Here is a 21,332-nt window from a genome sequence, read left to right as displayed (position 1 = left end):
ATATATAATCCCCGAATCAATCAGAACGGTTTTAATCAATTTGAAATTTGACCTTCCCAGAAAATCTCTTGTAAAAGGATCACAAATTAATGTTTGATCCCCTTTAAGTCGACCCAGCAAACAATGTCACTCTATATTTTGCGCTACATACAACATAATGTTTCTTTTTCAACCTTAAACGGTGCTCGCCCATAGAAGGTACATCAAAGCAATAGGTAGGCGTAGGAAAGGTAGGATACGATTGCATTTCCGCGCAAAACAAACCTTTCCCACTTGTCCTGAATGCTGCCAGCGAAATTGAACACAGTATTTTCATCCCCAGTCGAATCCCCTTTTATCCCACAACGGTATACTCACCAACAATAAATAAAGCTTCAACGATAACATCGGATGCCACAGTCAAACGATCGGTTGTAACGAAAGCGGCATTGTAAGGTACGGCGACGGCGACGTAGAATGTGGCCACTAAAATCAGCCAATCCCAACAACCCCTGAACATTCCGTAGTGCGACAGAATAAAACGTGATTTCTTTAAGGCTTGCGTCTTATATTCAGGTAGTGGAGCTTCGCTAGAATGTAATATATTCTAATAAAGATACGAAATGAACATAAGTGGATAACGGACAAAGCGAGAAAAGTAGAAAAAAATGAAGGATTAGACCATGATCCAATATGATAGACACAACATGAATGTAGCCATTGTTCGACAGTCTATCGATAGTCTGCCATGTAACAAGAACGGAAAAAATAAATAGTATCTAAAGTATTGCAATGAAAGTCAAAGATAATTGAAGTAATTTCAATTCTTTCACAGTCAACCAACATTAAACTAAAAAAATCTTTGAAAATGTTTTTATAACTTTTTGACCATAAAACAATTTCAAACAATAATTATCAAAATCAACTTATGATTTCAACGTATTTAGATTGGGCTACCAATGAAACAACATTTTTACAAACCCGACGTCTATACTTACACTATTTAGTTTCATTTTAGTCTTCATTTTCTCCGGCTTGTAATGACCGGAAAGTTGATAAAGCACCGCCCGTGAACGTCGCCGGCCCATATTAACTCCCGGAGGTATTTCCAAATTTTCATCCTCCGCCCCATCGTCTGCAAGCAAAGAGGTTTCAGCTGATCGAAATCGTGCTCCCAATAAAGCGGCTAAAATTACCATTGTACAAAAATGTAGGAGAGAATGGATTTATTAAAAATACATCTAGATGCGGAAGAAAAGGAGGCAACAGTTGTTTTACTAGAAAGGTGAAGAAAGAAAAATATACCTATGAAAATCTATGAAATTCTGTTGATTGTCATTGCTTGCATTTTTTGATGGATAAGTGACGCTATTAAGAGTATTGTTTGTGTCTTTCAAATGTGTTTGAAGAGAATGTACTTATCTAAATCTACAATACTTATGAAATAACTATTATATCTACTGCGACAATTCACGCAAGATTTACTAACAATAAGTTTTTATAAAGAAATATGATGTAACTTTAATTGGAAAGCTTGTCTTTTAAATGAATATTAACTATTTCATGGAGATGTGAACAAGTATATCTTCCTACGGTGGTAGGATCGATGACATAAATCATACTGTAAAAAAGCTGAAGCTGGCATCTTCTACTAGTTTGGAATATCAAAATTTACAGTGAAACCAAATATCGGTATTGAATTGGTTTTTACTCTTTATGAGTACTAGGAGGAGCCCAGTTATGTGGGTTCAAATCCCACCGGTCGAGGATCTTTTCGGGTTGGAATTTTTTTCGACTTTCTGCACTTCTCCTCCCAGATCAAAGAGTATCTTCGTGTTTGTCACACGTTATATGAATGCTAAAATGGTCAATTATCCAAGAAACTCTCAGTAAATAACTGTGGAAATGCTCATGAGAAGCACTAAGCTGAGAAGAAGACTCTACCCCAGTTGGGAATAAACGTCAGACCAAAGAAGAAGAAGAGGATTACATTTACTAACTGACAGACTCTCCAAAGGCAAAAAACTCCGCTTCAATGAATTGGGATTAAATTGTCCTTGTTCTAAAATATTTAAAATCACGTGTAGGGTGTTGTGCTAGTTCCATCGTATTGAGCTTTGATCAGCGAGAACCTGCAATTTTCCCAGTATTGCAGTGAATGATGCTGATACAAATCGATGTCAAACAATTATTTCATAAAACAGCTTAAGCATTGTACAATAAGATTTTAATAAATCTTGATAGTCTTTTTGGAAATAATGCAATGAAATTGCATCTTGCCGTATTCTCAATTCGTCGTATCGTTTTCATTTCTGTCGCACTCAGTTTTCAGATTCGTCTCACAACTTACATACGGCTCACTGTGAAATAATGAGTGGTCAAAATACAACACATCAACGCTATTATAAAATGTTTTACTGAAATATTAAAATCTACGGGCATCGTCTTAAAAAATTTTAGCCTATTTGGGTGAAAACTGAGATTGCACAAGTCCTTCAAAGTTTCTATGGGAATTACTATGGAAAATGCAAGTAATTCATACAAGGGGTCGTCCATAAATGACGTAGCTTTTTGGGGGGAGGGGGGTCTTCAATTTGTGACGATGTGTGACGAGGGGGAGGGAGGGGTCCTAGCTAGTGGACGTAGCATTTTTCGATAAAAAGAGAGGCGCTGAAAAAAAATGACACACAATTTGTTTTTATCAAACTTCTTTTTTCTTTGTTTGACTTATAAAGTTGGATTTTGAAATGATGATTCAGCTTCAAAACATTCATATGACATATTTTGCAATCAAACTGATTTTTGAATGCTTTAAATGATAACGTCAAAATTAGTGAACTCGTGCATCGGTCCATATGAACTATGAACCCCAATAACAGTTGCAAAACATGATTTATGCTCAAGCTTATATTTTTTGTTGATCAATAGTTGTAAAAGTAGGAAGCTGTGCGGTTGTGCTGAATGAATACAGCATGCACAATTGTATTAGAAAATTATAAACATTTGTATGAAAAAACAAACTTCAGACTTGGAGCGTTATTTTCTCAATGCCTACTTTTACCATATGGGACAGTTATGCTTTTTAGGCAGTATAAAAATCGCTAAGATTTTCTGAGCATTCCAAATATTACAAGTGTAATCTTTTCTACATCTGGCACCTTATTGCTAAATGGATTTGAATTTGGATAATAATAACGAATATCCATTTCAAATTAAATATATTTTATCTTGATCTTTTCCATTGAAATGTTTCCTAACAACGAATAATTAAAAAACAATCATCTAATGTAACTAAATGTCTTTTCAACATATTATAAAATCTATTGTACCCTACCTCATTACTGTTAGCTTCATCAATCCAATCAAAGATTTTTCCTTTTTCTATATTTTCAGCTGTAAATTAATTTTTCATAGTAACACAGCAAAAGTAATACAATTTAGCCAACAACTTAAACAGGAAAAGCTGCTACAGCAAATCAAACATTTATTCGTCAGATTACGTTTCAGTCAGTAATTGATATCAAAATCTGTATTGAACTTCTGAATTCCAATTTTTTGTTTCAACCCAATTGCTAAGGAAAACAAATAAAAAAAATTAGGGGGGGGGACCCTTGATATGCTACGTATTTTCCAAGGGGGGGGGGGGGGGGTATCAGTATTTGTGACGAAATGCTACGAGGGGGGAGGGGGATGTAAAAAATCAGTGAAAAAATGCTATGTCATTTATGGACGGCCCCCAATCACTATGACCGATTAGCGTGTTCTTGAGCCTAAGAGCGATGCTTATACTATTAGATATCGGTAGCCTCAGTAATTAGTTATTGATTTTTGTATGAGTTGCAAAACTTTGGCAGTAACAATTTAGCTGCCTTGCAGGCATCACTGGATATCACTATGGGCGATCAGGTGGCAAATAATCGAAAAAATAACTTGTTCTGATAGGTTCTTTTGGTACGTCAATACATAGCAAACACTTATATTAAGATATTCCTGAAATACTAGAGCAAGATCCTTTGTAGTTTCATTGATACAGTACGCCAAAGTTAGTGTTTTTAAGAAAAACGATGAATTCGGTACAAATACAAGGTATACGTTGGATATAATATACTGAAGAATCGTAATATTTCATATATATATCTCTATACACTGTTCGAAAGCTTACTAAAATAACTATCTTATAAAAATAAAGCAAAGTATTTTAATTCAGTACTGTAGTTCAGGTAAATGTGGGGACTACACTGAAAAAAGGGAGCCATCCTTAGCTGAGCGCAGGGACGCAATCTGGCGGGTTCTCGGGTCTCGGTAACGAAGTATTTCCGTCATTTGGTGTCTTCGACATAGTTTTTTGTAACAACGAGAACCATCTACTGACATCAACGGATAGTTGATAAATCGTTCGCATAGGTTACGTCATAATCCAACTTTTTACTGTGACTACCTAGAGACTTGGCGTGTTCGCAAAGTTGTTCATTTTAATAAAATATTTTTTCTTCAGAACAATGTCATAGTGAGCCGGATTCTATTCTTGGCACTATCGATTCACTTCGGCATATTTGGCCACATTATGCGTCGTACTGAAGTGCTTCTTTTTGCAAAGTTTCAAACAAGTTGCAAAGTTTCAGGCCGAGAAAACCCCCCATGCCAAAATAAATCATGAGAATCCCCAAGTAGCCCTGCACCCTTTAAGGCCGCACGGGACGCCATCATAATCACCCTATCCATTTCAAGAAGCAAATCTCAAGAACCACTCCATATATCGATGCGAAAATGTATCACTATGATTCTATATATGTAGTGCACAACCCGATAAATTTTCAGCTTCATCGGTTCACTAAAACTCGAGATTTGCTTCCACAAAGTTTTGATGATTATTGTTAGAGTGAGACGAAAGATAGGGCAAATAACACGGTCTCCCGTGTCCCCTTAATATTTTTTGCTAATGAAAATATAACAAAGAATAAATTCTAGTGATTTTTTAATAATACAATGCATTAGAACTAAGAAATAATGAAAAACTAGAAACATTGGCCATTTTTAATCTCTAAAAGCGCAAAAACTCTGATTATTAAGCAACATAGAACAATACTAGATGTAACGGATGTAAAAATATTAGAGAGGTATATTTTGGTGTTTTTGGGCTATTTTCATTTTCCTGAGGTTTTCTTCTTACCACGTGAATAATATTCCAGTGGCAAATATTAAAGCGTAATTTGAATAAAGAGAATTCTTTTTTTTTCATGAAATTATAATGTTTGCACACAATATAAGCAGGTTTCAGATTTCATCTAAATATTCTTATGTTCTAGTTTTTGGAAGCTCTTTATTTAAGAAAACACTGCGGAACACGTTTTTGTCTCAAGCACCTAAATGACGCTATTTACTAAATTGAGAGCTACTGAGTCCATTGTCGTTTTCAAAAATATCATAGCACGTCTAATTTTTGAGATATTGACTGATGAAAATGCCAAATTTTACTTTTTTAGCCAACTTGCATGCAAGTTTGCCACCTTGTATGGCAATTTATTTGCTTAATTTGCCACAGAAATCAAATTTTATGTGTATAACAATACTTATCAACAAAGATCCCAAAGTGCCCAAAAGTTATTTTTGATGGTTTCAAAAATTATTGTATTTTGCCATATAAGAGAAACGAAGAATTTTGTATGGAGTCTGCAAGTGTGTTGGATAAATCGACTTAATCGAAATTTAATCATGTTATTTCATCGAAATTATATCTGAAAAAAAAAGTTGAAGTTATATATTGTATGCTTGGTGGATAAGATCACAAAAAGGTTTGATAAATCATACTTTAAAATTCATGTAAACATCAATGAAAACAGTGTTTTGTACAACTTTGGCGACCTGTAGCTAAAAATTGTGACGTGCTAGAACATTTCTGAGAACGGCATCAGATACAGCAACTCCAAATCTACTAGAGACACATAATTTGATCGTTGAGACAGGGCCATTTTTCTTAAGTATTTTATTAGTATCATTCCAAACATAACATTCATTTCTTATATCTAGGTGTTCTATGTTATTAGACAACACTATCATCCTAATTTGGTAAAACAAATTTAAGATTTTATGAACATTTTGTTAACAACATATTACATTTCATATGCCGTAGCAGTTCAGAATTTTTACAGGTGGGTTTATTTCACCTGCTTATAAGAGAAAAAAAAAACACGTTTTCAATTTAGCTAACCTAACTTAACCTAAACATATAACGCATTAATCGTGGCAATAGAAGATTGTAACGATTTTTACCTGAAATTATGAATGAAATAAGAGCCATTTGTTCCAATGCTTCAACATTGGATATTCTATGTAACTCATTGGTACTATACCAGGGAGGAAGCTTCAGAATCATTTTCAAAATTTTATTTTGAATCCTCTGCAGAGCTTTCTTCCTGGTATTACAACAGCTAGTCCATATTGGTACAACATACAACATGGCTGGCCTGAAATTTTTTTGAATATCAAAAGCTTGTTCTGAAGACAAAGTTTTGATATTCTATTAACATTTACATATTTATTACATTTGGCTTGAATGCCCTCAATGTGATTTTTGAAAGTTTTATTCTTATCTAGCATGAGCACTAGATACTTAACTTCATCTGACCAATTTATTGGAACCCCTCTCATCGTGACAACATGTCTACTTGAAGGTTTTAAATAAAGGACTTTTGGTTTATGTGGGAATAACATCAGATGAATTTTGGAAGCATTAGGAGAAATCTTCCATTTTTGCAAGTATGAAATCCAAACTTTTTTGCAAACGACTACAGTTGACACGAAGACTTCGTCCTTTGGCTGAGAGGCCTTTGTCATCCGAATACATCAAAGGATCGATTAACACTCTTTCCACTCAAAAACAAATTTACAAGCTCATGACAAGAGATCGTGCGTTTTGAAATTTTAGAAAATATATCGACAAGAATATGCTTTATATATTGATTTCCTACATCAAAACTAACTCATTCATAAATTAAATTACTCACCTTAAGCTGTGATGGCGATAATGATCATATTTATCATGACACACTTTATCATTTCTATCGTTAAAAACATAGATGTAACCACTTCCAATCTACACCTACATCTAATTGACTCGATATCAACTCAAGGAACTGCTCTAAAACTGAATTTCATGACTTCTTTGATAGCCTGTTTCATTATGTTTATAGGTCGATCGTCCCTTCGGATTGACTCGTGAAAATTAAGCTGTATTCGAGTAATATGATCATTGCAAACAATAGTAATATCTCAAAAACACCAGAATATACCTCTCTGACATTTGTATATCCGTTTCATCTAGTATTGTTCTATGTTGCCTGAAAATTAGAGCTTGCGATTTTTTGCGCTTTCTGGGATATCAAAGTTCAAAAATTGCACTATTTTTCAAGTTTTTTTTTTCGTTATATCTTAATTTTTATGCGTCGTACTTTAAAATTGTTTTCACTAGAATTTTTATTTGTTATGTTTTTATCAGCAAAAAAAAATATGACATTGCTCCCAAGAAAAATACAAAACCCGGTGGTTTAATTATGTCAATAACTCGAAAACAGTAAGCTGTGGAATTTTGACGTCTTCGAGAGAGTTGTTTTTTTTTTTTTTTTTTTTTTTTTTTTTTTTTTTTTTTTTTTTTTTTTTTTTTTTTTTTTTTTTTTTTTTACCGGAGCAGGGAAAAGCCCGCTGGAGTAGAATATTCTCCATATTTATCCTTCCTCCAACAGGCATAAAACCTCCTCATCTTTTCAATTTCACAATTCCAATAACAGAAAGATTTACATTTTCACCTCCAGTGAGTGTGCACTCTTTGAAGGAGGTGGGATTTTAAGTTTTCACAATAATTGTGGAGTGGTAACTAACTTAAAATTATTTAACAAGTGGGATTATTTGTTGGCGATGTGGTGCTTTGAAGTGGCGTTGGGCGGCGGTGGCTGACGGTGGCGGGTTGTGCTGGGTTGGTGGCGGGTGGCGTTGAGGGTGGCGGAGGAGCGGAAACGAAAAAAAAGGCAGACAAGAAACGGTTTGAGATTTAGCAACCATATTTTCAAATTATGTAGCGGGTTATATGGAGCTTTAAATATTGCTTCAGTTTTTTCTTGAACAAATAAGGAGATGAAAGGTTCTTGATCGAAGAGGGTAGCTCGTTGTAAGATTTACTACCGAGATAGCTAAATCTCTTTTTGCCCATTTCGCTATTGGGCCGGGCTAGACGAATGTTGCCATGATATCTGGATGATCTTGCCGAAGTATTCCGGATTATTTGCACGTTGTGGTGTGTGTTGGCGTTAGTGATAATATTATGCATGTGAATTAAAGTTTGAAGCATTTGAAGTCCGCGAATTGGAAGCAATGAACTGTTCTGATCGTTGTACAACTGATGTGTTGGGAACAAATGGGGTTTCTTGTAGATGACTTTTAAACAACGGTTTTGTAACACCTGGAGCTCACGTAGTCTAGATGCACTAGCTTTTCCCCAAATGCAAACTAGGTACTGAAGTCTTGAATGTACCATTGAATAATACAGTTGTAGCATCCATCTCAATGGAATGAATGAAGATAGCCTTCGGAACGTTCCACATAATGCTGCAAGTTTGTTCTTCAGATTGTCGATGTGCTTCTCCCAACTCATAACGCTATCCAAGGTGAGACCCAAGTATTGGAAGCTGTCCACGTTACGAATTTCGACCGTACCGATTCGAACTGTAGGTAATTCTTGAGGTATTCGTCTAGTCGAGTGGAATATCATGTAGGTAGTTTTTTGTAGGTTTAACGAAAGGACGTTCGATGTGAAATAATCTTGTAGACACTGCAGATCTGTTTGAATAAGCCGCGCTATATTAGCGGCTTCTGTGGCACTATACAGAAGTACCGTATCATCAGCAAAGAACTGCATTCTTCCATGAAGTTTAAGGCGTGATAGGTCGTTGATAAATACAAGGAACAATAGTGGCCCAAGATTACTACCTTGTGGGACACCAATCGATATATTGCGTAAGCAGCTTCTTTCACCGTTGACGGTAACAAATTGTTGTCGATTACCCAGATAATTTTCCAACAACAGCAGCGCTTTTCCTCGTATGCCGTAACATTCGAGCTTACGAAGCAGAAGAACATGGTTTATAGTGTCGAATGCCTTTTTTAGGTCCAGGAATAATGCTCCAGAGAACTTACGCTTATCAAGAGAACTGTATATTTCGTCTACCATTTCACACGTGGCGGTTAAAGTACTACAGCCTGTTCTGAAGCCATATTGTCTTTCGTATATAAGGTTATTCCCAAAAAGAAAGTCTGAAAGCCTTGACGCGAGCATTTGCTCCAGCAACTTGCTCATGATTGACAGCACTGATATGGGACGATAGTTGTTGGTATTCGCAGAATCTCCAGACTTGTAGATCGGCACCACACGAGCAATTTTCAAGCATTCCGGAAATTCTCCTGTTTCTATAATCTCGTTGAATACTTCCGTCAAAATCTTGGCAAACGAAATGTGGTGGGTTTTTATAGTTTCAGCAGATATGTTGTCAGGTCCCGGAGACTTGTTGCAATCGAGTTCTTTAATGAGTAGAATTACTTCTGATACTGTAGCTTGTCGAAGATGAATGGAGGATGACTGCATTGGTAAGGTCCGGAATTTCCAGATATTTTTATCGCTGTCTATATCATTAGCTAGATCCTCTCCAACTCGACAGAAAAAATCATTAAAAGTATTGCTTACTTGGAAGCCATCGGTTACGTCTTTGCCATCGATCCTCAATAATACAGCGCGATTAACATTGGTCTTGCGTCCTAGCATTTCATTCATCATTTGCCATGATTTTTTATTAGACGAGTGCAAGAGTAATCGATGATAGTAGTCACGTTTACATCGTTCCTTAATTTGTTGAAGCCTTTTCGATGCGTGCTTAAGAAGGTTTTGCAGGTGTTGGTCGTTTGGGTGGCGTCTACTTGATTTGAGTATATGATCCTTAATCCTCATCATTTTCCATGCATCAAAGGTCATCCAAGGGCATTGTTGCTTAATTTTGACCTGAATGATTACTTCCTTTGTTGCTGACGCTTGAATTTCGTGGAATTTTTCGATCACCGTTAAGAGTTTCTCATTGGCAGACAAATTCATGGGAATATCCATCAGCGCAGAAGAAAGCCTTTCGTTCAGTTGAGTGTGGTTGATTATTCGTTTCGTCAGCGTTTGCATCCCTTTCATGGAAGAAGATGTTAGGGTTGTTAGTATCATCGAATGGTCGCTTTATCAAAATGAACAACTTTGCCGAACATGCCAAGTCTCTAGGAAGTCACAGTGAAAAGTTATATTGTGTCGCCATTTATGCGGACGATTTACTAACTATCCGTTTATGTCAGTAGATGGTTCTCGATGTTACTAAAAACTTTACCGAAGACACCGAATGCTTGAAACGCTTCAATAACAAGTTATTAATTTTGTCCCGCCAGATTTCGTCACTGGTATGTGCAAAGGCTATCTTGGTATATTATGCTTTTTCTGACTCGATTGAAGCAGTAAATTATATGACAAAATGTCGCTTATTTCAGAAGAATTAAGTATAATCAAACATCTCCATGAATAACCACTAATAATCTAGAATACAATATAACAGCTAATACTTTAATGAACTACGCTTTGGCTGCTAAATTAACAATTAAAATTAGAATCTATCCTACTAAGTAACTTTACGGCGTTCAAATTACAACGGCAAGCATCAAACGACATCAAGCGGCGCTTAAAGTTTCAATTCATTACACTTACCACTGTCGCACTCGTCCGACATAGACATCTCCGACATTTTTGCCGTCGTCACATCCTTGTGCGAGGCAAGAAACAGCACCACTTCCCGTTTTTCATTCTTGATCGGGACGATATCCAGCAAACACCAAAACGGAGTACCTGGTTGTAGAACAAGACAAGAAAATGTGCGTAATTAGATGAAATCTACACTCTGCCGTCAATAAACTTTTCCAACAAGTTATCGGTTAATCGGATATAATGCTAGACAAGTTCAAAGTGACCCTTTTTGATTGGCACCTTATCTGTAAATTTAAGAAAACCCCAGCGAACAAAAATTTAAAATATATATTCTGCTTTGAAGCGAATCTGGAATCCATCATAGTCGCAAGAAGCAATAAATTATTTCACTCCAACAGAACCATGCCGCGTAGACCATCCTAGACAAGGCATTAATATGAGCATTAGGATGGTCAACATTTTATCAACGATGTTTATTTGTTTCGTGGACAGGTTGCCCTCTGTAAATTTGAGTTCATTTGGAAAACTGAGTCTAACAAGCCCTTTGAAAATTGTGTGAAAAAAACTAAGAAATTCGTTCAGTCTTCAGGGGATAATAGGCAAAAAAAAAAACTCAAATTAAAACGCTTATTTATTTTTTTAATGATGGAATTGGATGCATTTGGAAGAATTTGACGACAAATATAATCTAGTTTTAGTAATTCTTGACCATGCATTTTGGCCACTGTTCCAGAATTTGGTATGGCTTGTGCGAATTGCATTTTTCTTTCGCTTTCATTGTTGTGCGGTGTGAAGTTGCTATTTTTTGTACTGCAAATAAGCCAAATAAAAGCTTTCAATTCGTATTATGTATGAAAAATATCGGAACTGACCATAAACCTTATTTTCGCATTGTAAATTGCGTTAGTCAATATAAGGCACCAGCGCCAATTTACGCCACATTGCTAACTTTTATTCTCAAATTGACCAATCACGTTGATTGCGTATGAGAGTAGCCAAATCAAGAAGCTCCTGGTCAAATTATATATTAGTTGTATATTATATATTATATATTGGTCAAACACAAAAATCTTTTTGGAAATCAAGTGAGCAATGTGGAGGTAGAACTATTTTTGAACCACTCTAATGAACACAAACCGGAAACAGCACGACGAAAAAACGCTGCGAGGCATAGCAGAAGCATTTCTCTGTCAGAAATAAACACTTTCTTCTGTCTTTCCCTGCTTCGTGGGCCAAGCTCGACTGAACTTTGTGGGATCTAGCAAAAAGAACTTTTACAATAAACAGGTGTATAAAATAATAATAACAATAATAAATAACAACGCAAAATCAGGAAGAACGACAAATATGCAAATTTTGTTTTTCCAAACACTTACACCCCATTGGTCACGTGGTGCACTGTAACAATGGAAAATTACTCAACGATTTGATTTACGTACAAGATGTGCGTCTGTTTATTTTCACCTGTTACGTTCAACATTCACAGTAACGCTTACATAATTCTCTAAGTCATTCTGTTTTAATATATTATTTCAGCAATGTTGTCATATATACAAATCTTTAACTACAAACATTTTTTTCTCCGTAACAGTTTTTGTTTATTTAAAAAAAAATCAATCAATCCAGACATTTCCCGAGCAAAGTCAAATAACAACCGCATAACAAAGTGATAACAAGATGTACATCATGATTGCATGATCATTTGCAGAAATTATGCTCAAAACGGACCAATTATGATGCGTCAGTGTAATGCACATTGCGAATTCATTGGCATTACTATGTCCAAAGAGCAGCTCAAAAACGACTTAAGGACAATAGAAGTAATCCATAGTATGTACGAAATTATTTTTTTTTTATTAGTATCATTCCAAATATTACATTCATTTCTTATATCTAGGTGTTCTGTGTTATTAGACAACACTATCATCCTAATTTGGTAAAACAAATTTAAGATTTTATTAACATTTTGTTAACAACCTATTCCATTTCATTTGCCGTAGCAGTTCAGATTTTTTACAGGTGAGGTGATTTCACCTGCTTATAAGAGAAGAAAATGAAATTATTCTAATTATTGTATGTAGCCCACATATGTTTCACGAAAATAAATAAATAAATTTTATTTTGTAATTTTTTGTTATCAATGCGAAGACTCTTGTTATCAAATATTATAAATTTTGAGCTGTTACATCGAGAATGTCACCGACGGGTGAATGACGTCAAATGTTTGTTATCATAATTCGATCTTTATAGCAATGAAGGAAATAGAGTGGATAACAAAACTTGTTATCAATGTGTTTCTAATGATAACACAATGAGATATTATCTTAAGTATAAAATTTTTGTTATCACGTTTGTTATGTTGCCAGCTTATTAAACCAAAATGAAAACAAACTATGTTTTCAATTGCTTGTTATCGGATAACACACTTGTTATCTTTTTGTTACCCAACTTTGCTCGGGTTGCTAGTCGAAAACACTTTATTCCCCGAGAGAAAGCATTTTGAAATGAAAAGTAAGGAATTGCTCATAGAAAATCTCAATTTTTATTGCATGTTGACAAAAAATTAATGGTTCACTAGACAATAATATAATCGGCAACAAAGTTGCCAGATCTTCAAGAAATGATATTGATATATTTTACTGCAAAACGTCCGTTATTTCAGCAGGCAAAAATCTTTTTCAACAGAAAGATAAGGAAGTTTTGCCACATACTTGGACAAAACACTTGCAACTTTTTCTATTTTCCATACAAAATGATCAACTTCGGTAAGCTAGATCTCGGTTATTTGTGTACCGATTCGAATCAAATTGACACATTGAGTTTTAACATATATTTTTAAATAATTTTTCCAATCACGAGTTCAAAAGTAATAAATATTTCACCAAAGTGAAATTTTCGACGAAACATTCAAATCTATTTATGTAAAAATCTGATAGCTGTACACAAAAACTGTCTTCCACTAACTTGTCCATCTCGTCAAAATTTACAACTTTGCTGAAGGTACCATAAAGCTATCAATATGTTTAGTTGTGTTAAGGGGCCTAGATAGCCGTAGCGGTAAACGCGCAGCTATTCAGCATGACCATGCTGAGGGTCGTGGGTTCGAATTCCGCTGGTCGAGGATCTTTTCGTCAAGTTAATTTTCTCGATTCCCAGGGCATAGAGTATCTTCGTACCTGCCACACGATATACACATGAAAAAATGGTCAATCGGCAAAGAAACCTCTCAGTTAATAACTGTGGAAGTGCTCATAAGAACACTAATCTGAGAAGCAGGCTTTCTCCCAGTTGGGACGTAACGCCAGAAAGAAGAAGAAGTTTTGTTATGTCAATTATAAAATATCGTCTAAAAATTCACTTCAGTTAAATCGTTACTGCTTTTGAACTCGTGATTGTGAAAATCACTCAAAATTATTTGTTGAAATCCAAGTTACTTCTAAAAAACTGTGAAAATTTCGTTCAAATCGGTCCATAAATAACTCATATGTAACCCTCTGAAGTTGATAATTTTGTATGGAAAATCGAAAAAAAAAAAATTTCAAATGTTTTGTCCAATACTGTATCATTATTTAATTTCAAAAAGACATATTCTCCTTTTGGTAAATATTTGAATGTTATCTTGAAATTAGAACAAAATTTCGACTTTCTTGACACATTTGGCACATTTCGCAACATTACATTCAAACTTAGCTTGATACATTCGAATAGATGTTAAATTTACAGTTTATTTCAATTGATTTTCATAAATTTGATATAACTTTTAATAATTCCTGCGTTTAAGAATATATCAACATTATTTCAATTTTTAATGCATTTTGTTTTTTTTTGTCTCGTATCATAAAAAATTTAATGTTGCACGTAACTTTGTAAGAAAAACGCAAACTTTTAAAATTCAAAACGCTATTATTCAGCCTTGGCACAAAACACATTGAAAAGTCAATTGATATTGACTGAAAAAAATCTAAAAATAAGATGGAATCGATATTTTTGAAATGAAAAAAAAAACACGTTTAAAGAAAAACTGATTTGATCTTTTAAACTTATAACAAGTATATTTTGCCTATAACCAAAATATATTTCTTTGATGGATTCCTTAAGCGATTTATTTTAAATGCGGAAGATAGTTTTTAATTTCTAATAGGTACAGGTTTAATAAGAGTGTCCGGATGCTTGAAATGTTTAATAATTTTAATGCATTCATTAATTTATTTAGTTCACATATAGACAGATAACCCTGAATCAACAAATTCACGCCACAATACTCGGCTCGTAGCCGCATCCCTCCATCCTCGGTTCTGCCACACTCTCGCCAAATTGATACGCACTTGATCCGCCCACCTAGCTCGCTGCGCTCCACGTCTTCTTGTACCAACCGGATCCGAAGCATCTTTGCAGGGTTGCTGTCCGGCATTCTTGCAACATGCCTTGCCCATCGTATCCTTCCAGCTTTGGCCACCTTCTGGATAATGGGTTCGCCGCAGAGTTGGACGAGCTCGTGGTTCATCCTTCACCGCCACACACCGTTTTCCTGCACACCGCTGAAGATTGTCCTAAGCACCCGACGTTCAAAGACTCCAAGTGCTTGCAAGTCCTCCTCGAGCATCGTCCATGTTTCATGCCCGTAGAGGACTACCGGCCTTATGAGCGTTTTGTACATGGTACATTTGGTGCGGGCGTGAATCTTTTCTGACCGCTGCTTCTTCCACTGATGATGCGCCTCCGTATTTCACGGCTAACATTATTGTCAGCCGTCAGCAAGGATCCAAAGTAGACGAACTCGTCTATTTTTGCGAGGCGCTGCAAGACGTGAAACGTGTCGCAACATATCACGCAAGTTGAAAATAGCGCCGAATTGACAACTGTTACATGGATCAAACGGTAATACAAATTATGATATTTTTTGTATCAAACACACTTCGTATCATTGCAATGGTATATTAGACTGGCCCAGCTCAGTATGGGAGAAAAATAAAGTTGTATAACTCCACGGGGCATCCCCCAGAATTATTCCTTAGTGTTAGAGGAAGAATTCTTTTTTTTTTTAATTTTAGCACAATTGGTCGTTCCATGAGCTGGCGCAATTGAATTGAAGTTAATAGGGGAAGGGGTGGTAAAATGAACAACTTAAGGAAATCATCTTGTTTCTGATAGAAAAACGAAAAATTTCTATAGTTCTATCGCACAATATCAAAAATAGGGATGTAATCTATAGCAGCGACATTGATTCAGACTAAAATTGCTAAATTTTCATATATTTTCATCTCTATCAAAAAGCGATGCAAATGTTCATGTTTTATTTGATGGACATCAGTGTTGTTTCAACGCAATTTATTTAATTTGATGAAAGTTCTTGTTGAAAATAACTAAAACAATTATTGTTTTGAATCGCTGTTAATTCTCTGTCTGTAAGTATGTAACAAATTAGCTTGCTAAATAAAACGAAACAAAACTTTTTAGACTAGAATTAAAAGTTAAAATATTCAAATTATCGAAAAATTGACCAACATAAATCTATCTTCAATGTTCTCATAAAAAATATAGGGTCAATTTAAGCTTGTAAAAAATCAGTTCTTCAAACGAAGTGGTTATAGGGGATTTTTTTTTATTATCGGACGATTTGGGCCGGAGGTTCTCCGTTCATTTCATTTATTTAGTTAACATCTACACAGATAACACTGAATCAACAATTTCACGCCACAATACTCGGTTCGTGGCCGCATCTCTCCATCCTCGGTTCTGCCCCACGCTCGCCAAATCGATACGCACTTGATCCGCCCACCTAGCTCGCTGCGCTCCACGCCTTCTTGTACCAACCGGATCCGAAGCGAATACCATCTTTGCAGGGTTGCTGTCCGGCATTCTTGCAACATGCCCTGCCCATCGTATCCTTCCAGCTTTGGCCACCTTCTGGATACTGGGTTCGCCGTAGAGTTGGGCGAGCTCGTGGTTCATCCTTCGCCGCCACACACCGTTCTCCTGCACACCGCCGAAGATCGTCCTAAGCACCCGACGTTCGAAGACTCCAAGTGCTTGCAAGTCCTCCTCGAGCATCGTCCACGTTTCATGCCCGTAAAGGACTACCGGCCTTATGAGCGTTTTGTACATGGTACATTTGGTGCGGGCGTGAATCTTTTTTGACCGCAGCTTCTTCTGGAGGCCATAGTAGGCCCGACTTCCACTGATGATGCGCCTCCGTATTTCACGGCTAACATTATTGTCAGCCGTCAGCAAGGATCCAAGGTAGACGAACTCGTCGACCACCTCGAACGTATCCCCGTCTATCGTAACACTGCTACCTAGGCGAGCCCTGTCGCGCTCGGCCCCACCAGCTAGCATGTACTTTGTCTTGGCTGCATTCACCACCAGTCCAACTTTTGCTGCCTCGCGTTTCAGGCGGGTGTACAGGTCTGCCACCTTTTCAAATGTTCGGCCGACGATGTCCATATCATCCGCGAAGCAAACAAATTGACTGGATCTCGTAAAAATCGTACCCCGGCTGTTAAGCCCGGCTCTCCGCATAACACCTTCTAGCGCAATATTGAACAACAGGCACGAAATTCCATCACCTTGTCGTAGTCCCCGGTGGGATCCAAAAGAACTGGAGTGTTCGCCTGAAACCTTCACACAATTCTGCACACCTTCCATCGTCGCTCTTATCAGTCTCGTGAGCTTCCCGGGAAAGCTGTTCTCGTCCATGATTTTCCATAGCTCTACGCGGAGGTTCTCCGATTTGCATGAAATTTTCACCAGAGGTAGAGCTCGTGGATACATGACCAAAAGTGAAATTCAAAAAAATTATAGTGGCCTATTTTCCCGGAAAACTCTATATGAATTTTCACGATTTCTCTATATACCTCAAACTTTGAAAATTCATATCTCCTGAACTATGCATCGTAGAACAAAAGTTTTTTAGTGAAATCGAAAGGAAATTTTCTCAGCAATCTATTAAAAATATAAAAAGAAAAACATTTCTCGGAAAATTTTTCACCATGGAGAAAATTGTCGGAAAAATATCAAAAAAACTATCGTCTGTATCATGAAAAATTTTCAAAAAAATATTTTTTGTTTCATTAATCCATACTCTAACTTTCGTCCATAGACGCCAAAGTGGTATCTTTTACCGTTTAGGCGACAGAACTGAAAAACCGATGACCACCCGCACGCTTCCCATAGAAAAATGTGTTCTATTGTGGGCCTCATAACCGTGCGCTAACGGCGGCAGTAATTTACACGCATTGTAAGTGTAACGAAGTAAACCATCCTTTCCTTTCCAGTCAGAAGAAGCTTTTCGTCAATCGGAGCACTCTCCTTTGGTCTGTTGGGTGTTTTGTATGTCCTTTATGTGTAACCTTTACTATTGAGACCAACAGTCTTTAATTGAAAACGATCCTAACATTTAATAATATAGGTAATAGGAACTGACTCTACGCAAGCATGGGAAAATTCACTCACTCACCCGAACGCCACCGATGAAAAATAGCAAAAAATCTGCTGCTATTGAACATTCAGTGATAGCTGAACCGTCCTAGGCGGAGTGTAACATGAAAGCGTCGAAACCGATTGTGTAAAAGCGACAATCGGAAGGAACGCGAAGAGAAGTGAATACCAATACACTTGTATCTGCGTGGCACGAGTTAATGAACTGACTGAGAGGATTCTTACTCACTGAATCATTCCGTGGTGTGGACTGCCAGTCAGTGAACGCTCATTAGCACTCAAACCCGAATGCCATTCGAACGGAATCAGAATGTAAACAATCATTCCTGGACAAACATTTCAAAAGGGCACATCGACATTGGTAATCATTGGCTGTGCAAGCCGCTGTTGAACCCAATTCAACTCGATCACGCTCACTAATACCACTATCAGGAAGAGCTAACACCAATCTTTCTGATAGTGGGGTTAGTTTGCGTGGGCGGACTAAAAAGGGCTCAACAGCAACGTTTCTGAAAAAAAGCTCAAGACCTCTTGGGCCCTTTTCAAATGTTTGTCCTTTGTCCAAATTTTGGTATTGCATTCGACTGATCAGATGCCGTTTTTTGTTTCGCTTAGTGATCGCCGAAGAAACAGAATGGGCACTGGAAATTGAAACGTTCGGCTTGGTTAAAAAAACGGCTTTCTCGCTCCTGACTGTGCGTGGAAGCGAGTGAGGGAAACACAATAACTGAGTAGGTGTTTCCCATGCTTGATGCTCAGTATCATATAGTTGCCAAGCAAAAAGGATATTTATGCAAACATAAAGTGCTATTTTTAATTTTCGTTGCTTTTTTTCAAATTTTGTTCAATTTATAAAATAATTAGATAATTAACTAAAAACGCGCGAATAAGTTTTCAGTTTTGTTTTCTATACAAAGTGATATATTTGATGTAAATTCTGATTGTTTCTTGGAAGAATATAGTATACACAGTTAAAAATAATGAAGATTACACGTCATGTAAACTTCATTTATGCGATGTAAACATGACGTCATGTAAATTTCAGTTTGAAATCATGTAAAAATGTGTTATATGTCATGTAATCACTCAGAATCCTGCTAGATTACATGACATATAATTGAAGTTTACATGACATATCATGTAAATATCCATGATATTCCACGCTCCAATTATGTGCATTATATGTCTCAGAAATTTACACGTTTCGTTCGAACTGTGTAGTATTTGCATGTATATAATATCAATCGACTGTATAACGCTCAGGGACGCTATCTATTGTTCCATTGATGGCTGCTGTGGAATATTCCACTGCCAGTCAGCGTGCAGCCTCTACAGTTGGCGCCAACCCAACAGCGCGCCAAACTGTATTGAGAAGCGTACGCGCGTAATGAATAATTATTGTATATTTTGTCTGGCCGTATCGTGCGCCTATATAAGGCGCACCCATTGAATTGGTAAGAATGTAGTTTCTTTCGTTTCTCCACCGAGTAGGCATGCTGCCTCTCAGTGGTAATAAATCTGTTAAAGTGAAGCCGTTCGCTTGATTTGCCGTCCGTTGTATCGTAAAAGACACAACGTAGGAAAGACGTCCTGGCCGAAACAACTTATTAACAATATATTCATAAGTTTTCAAAGAAAGTGGATCTTGAGATTTGATCCTTCAAACGTTACCATAATGATTGATTGTAACAAGAGCTTCCCGTGCGGCTTTCATAGAGGCTGTTAGCTTTAATACTAAATAACGTTGCTGATGAAGGGCACACAAAACACCCAACTGACCAATGGAGAGTGGTCCGATTGAAGAAAAGCTTCTTCTGACTGGAAAGGAAAGGATGGTTTACTGTGTTACACTTACAATGCGTGTAAATTACTGCCGCCGTTAGCGCACGGTTATGAGGCTCACAATAGAACACATTTTCCTATGGGAAGCGTGCGGGTAGTCATCGGTTTTTCAGTTCTATCGCCTAAACGGTAAAAGATACCACTTTGGCGTCTATGAACGAAAGTTAGAGTATGGATTAATGAAACAAAAAATATTTTTTTGAAAATTTTTCATGATACAGACGATAGTTTTTTCGCTATTTTTCCGACAATTTTCTCCATGGTGAAAAATTTTCCGAGAAATGCTTTTCTTTTTATATTTTTAATAGATTGCTGAGAAAATTTCCTTTCGATTTCACTAAAAAACTTTTGTTCTACGATGCATAGTTCAGGAGATATGAATTTTCAAAGTTTGAGGTATATAGAGAAATCGTGAAAATTGGTTTCTCTGGTTTTCCGGGAAAATAGGCCACTATAATTTTTTTGAATTTCACTTTTGGTCATGTATCCCCTAGCTCTACCTCTGGTAAAAATTTCATACAAATCGGAGAACCTCCGGCCCAAACCTGTCCGATAATTTAAAAAAATGCCCTATAAAGAATAGGTGCTCCGCGCGAAAAAATCATTTCAAAAAAGCGCTCCGCGAGTTTGAAAGGCTGAAAACCGCTAGTATATACAATGCATTGTATCTTCAACTTTCTTGGATTCTCTTCTTCAAGGGGGGAGAGGGTCAAGCCAAGCGTGACAAGCCTTACAAAATTTTCAGAGGACTCATACAAAAAGTGTGACAGAGTGACGAAAAAGTTAAAATTTAGCGTGACATGATTTGTGTACCATCCCTTGCCCCGGGGTACCTTATCTTTAAACAAATAAATTAAAGACATTCAAGCCAAATGCAACAAATATATAAAATATCTGTATACAATAAATAACAAAGGTGAAGATACATCGAAGCCACACCCCGAATTTTCAACATCACAAATATAGAGAACCAGATAACCGTTCGTGCTGAAAATTTAAAAATTCAAGCGCTAAGCGATGTTTGTGTATTCAGATTTGTGCTGTGGCTTTGATTCATATTCACCTTAAAAACAAGTTTTCATCTTTGAACACATCTTCAGGTAGGCCAGTTTGTATGCTTTATCAATATAGACTGACTGTTCGGGCTCACCGCAACGACATCTCCCATTCGATGAATGCAAGGCGCAGTAACATACAGCAGCAGCGCAGCGCAGCAATTTCTCTGTTTCTCCCCCAGCTAGCAGCAAGCAGCCCAATTGCTTTGATGCTCTTGCTTGGGCTGCGTGATGCTAGCTGTCGG

General features: G+C 36.7%; 1 protein-coding gene across 9 annotated transcripts in view; it reads right to left on the bottom strand.

The window, feature by feature from the left end:
• LOC5569573 (potassium voltage-gated channel subfamily H member 8) overlaps positions 1-21,332 on the bottom strand; it is a 187,111-nt gene that overhangs the window by 105,556 nt on the left and 60,223 nt on the right. For 7 of the 9 annotated variants that reach the window (XM_021844060.1, XM_021844061.1, XM_021844062.1 and 4 more), the window contains 4 exons: positions 10,757-10,894; positions 1,176-1,256; positions 978-1,114; positions 358-586 (listed from right to left, as the gene is read on the bottom strand). In XM_021844060.1, coding sequence (XP_021699752.1) covers positions 358-586; positions 978-1,114; positions 1,176-1,256; positions 10,757-10,894 — 585 coding nt within the window. The other 2 variants (XM_021844058.1, XM_021844057.1) reach the window with 2 other exon arrangements.

The sequence above is a fragment of the Aedes aegypti genome, chromosome 2, assembly GCF_002204515.2.
Source record: "Aedes aegypti strain LVP_AGWG chromosome 2, AaegL5.0 Primary Assembly, whole genome shotgun sequence".
NCBI classification, from domain to species: Eukaryota; Metazoa; Arthropoda; class Insecta; order Diptera; family Culicidae; genus Aedes; species Aedes aegypti.
Note: the sequence above shows the minus strand (reverse complement) of the source record. Positions and strands in the feature narration are given on the sequence as shown.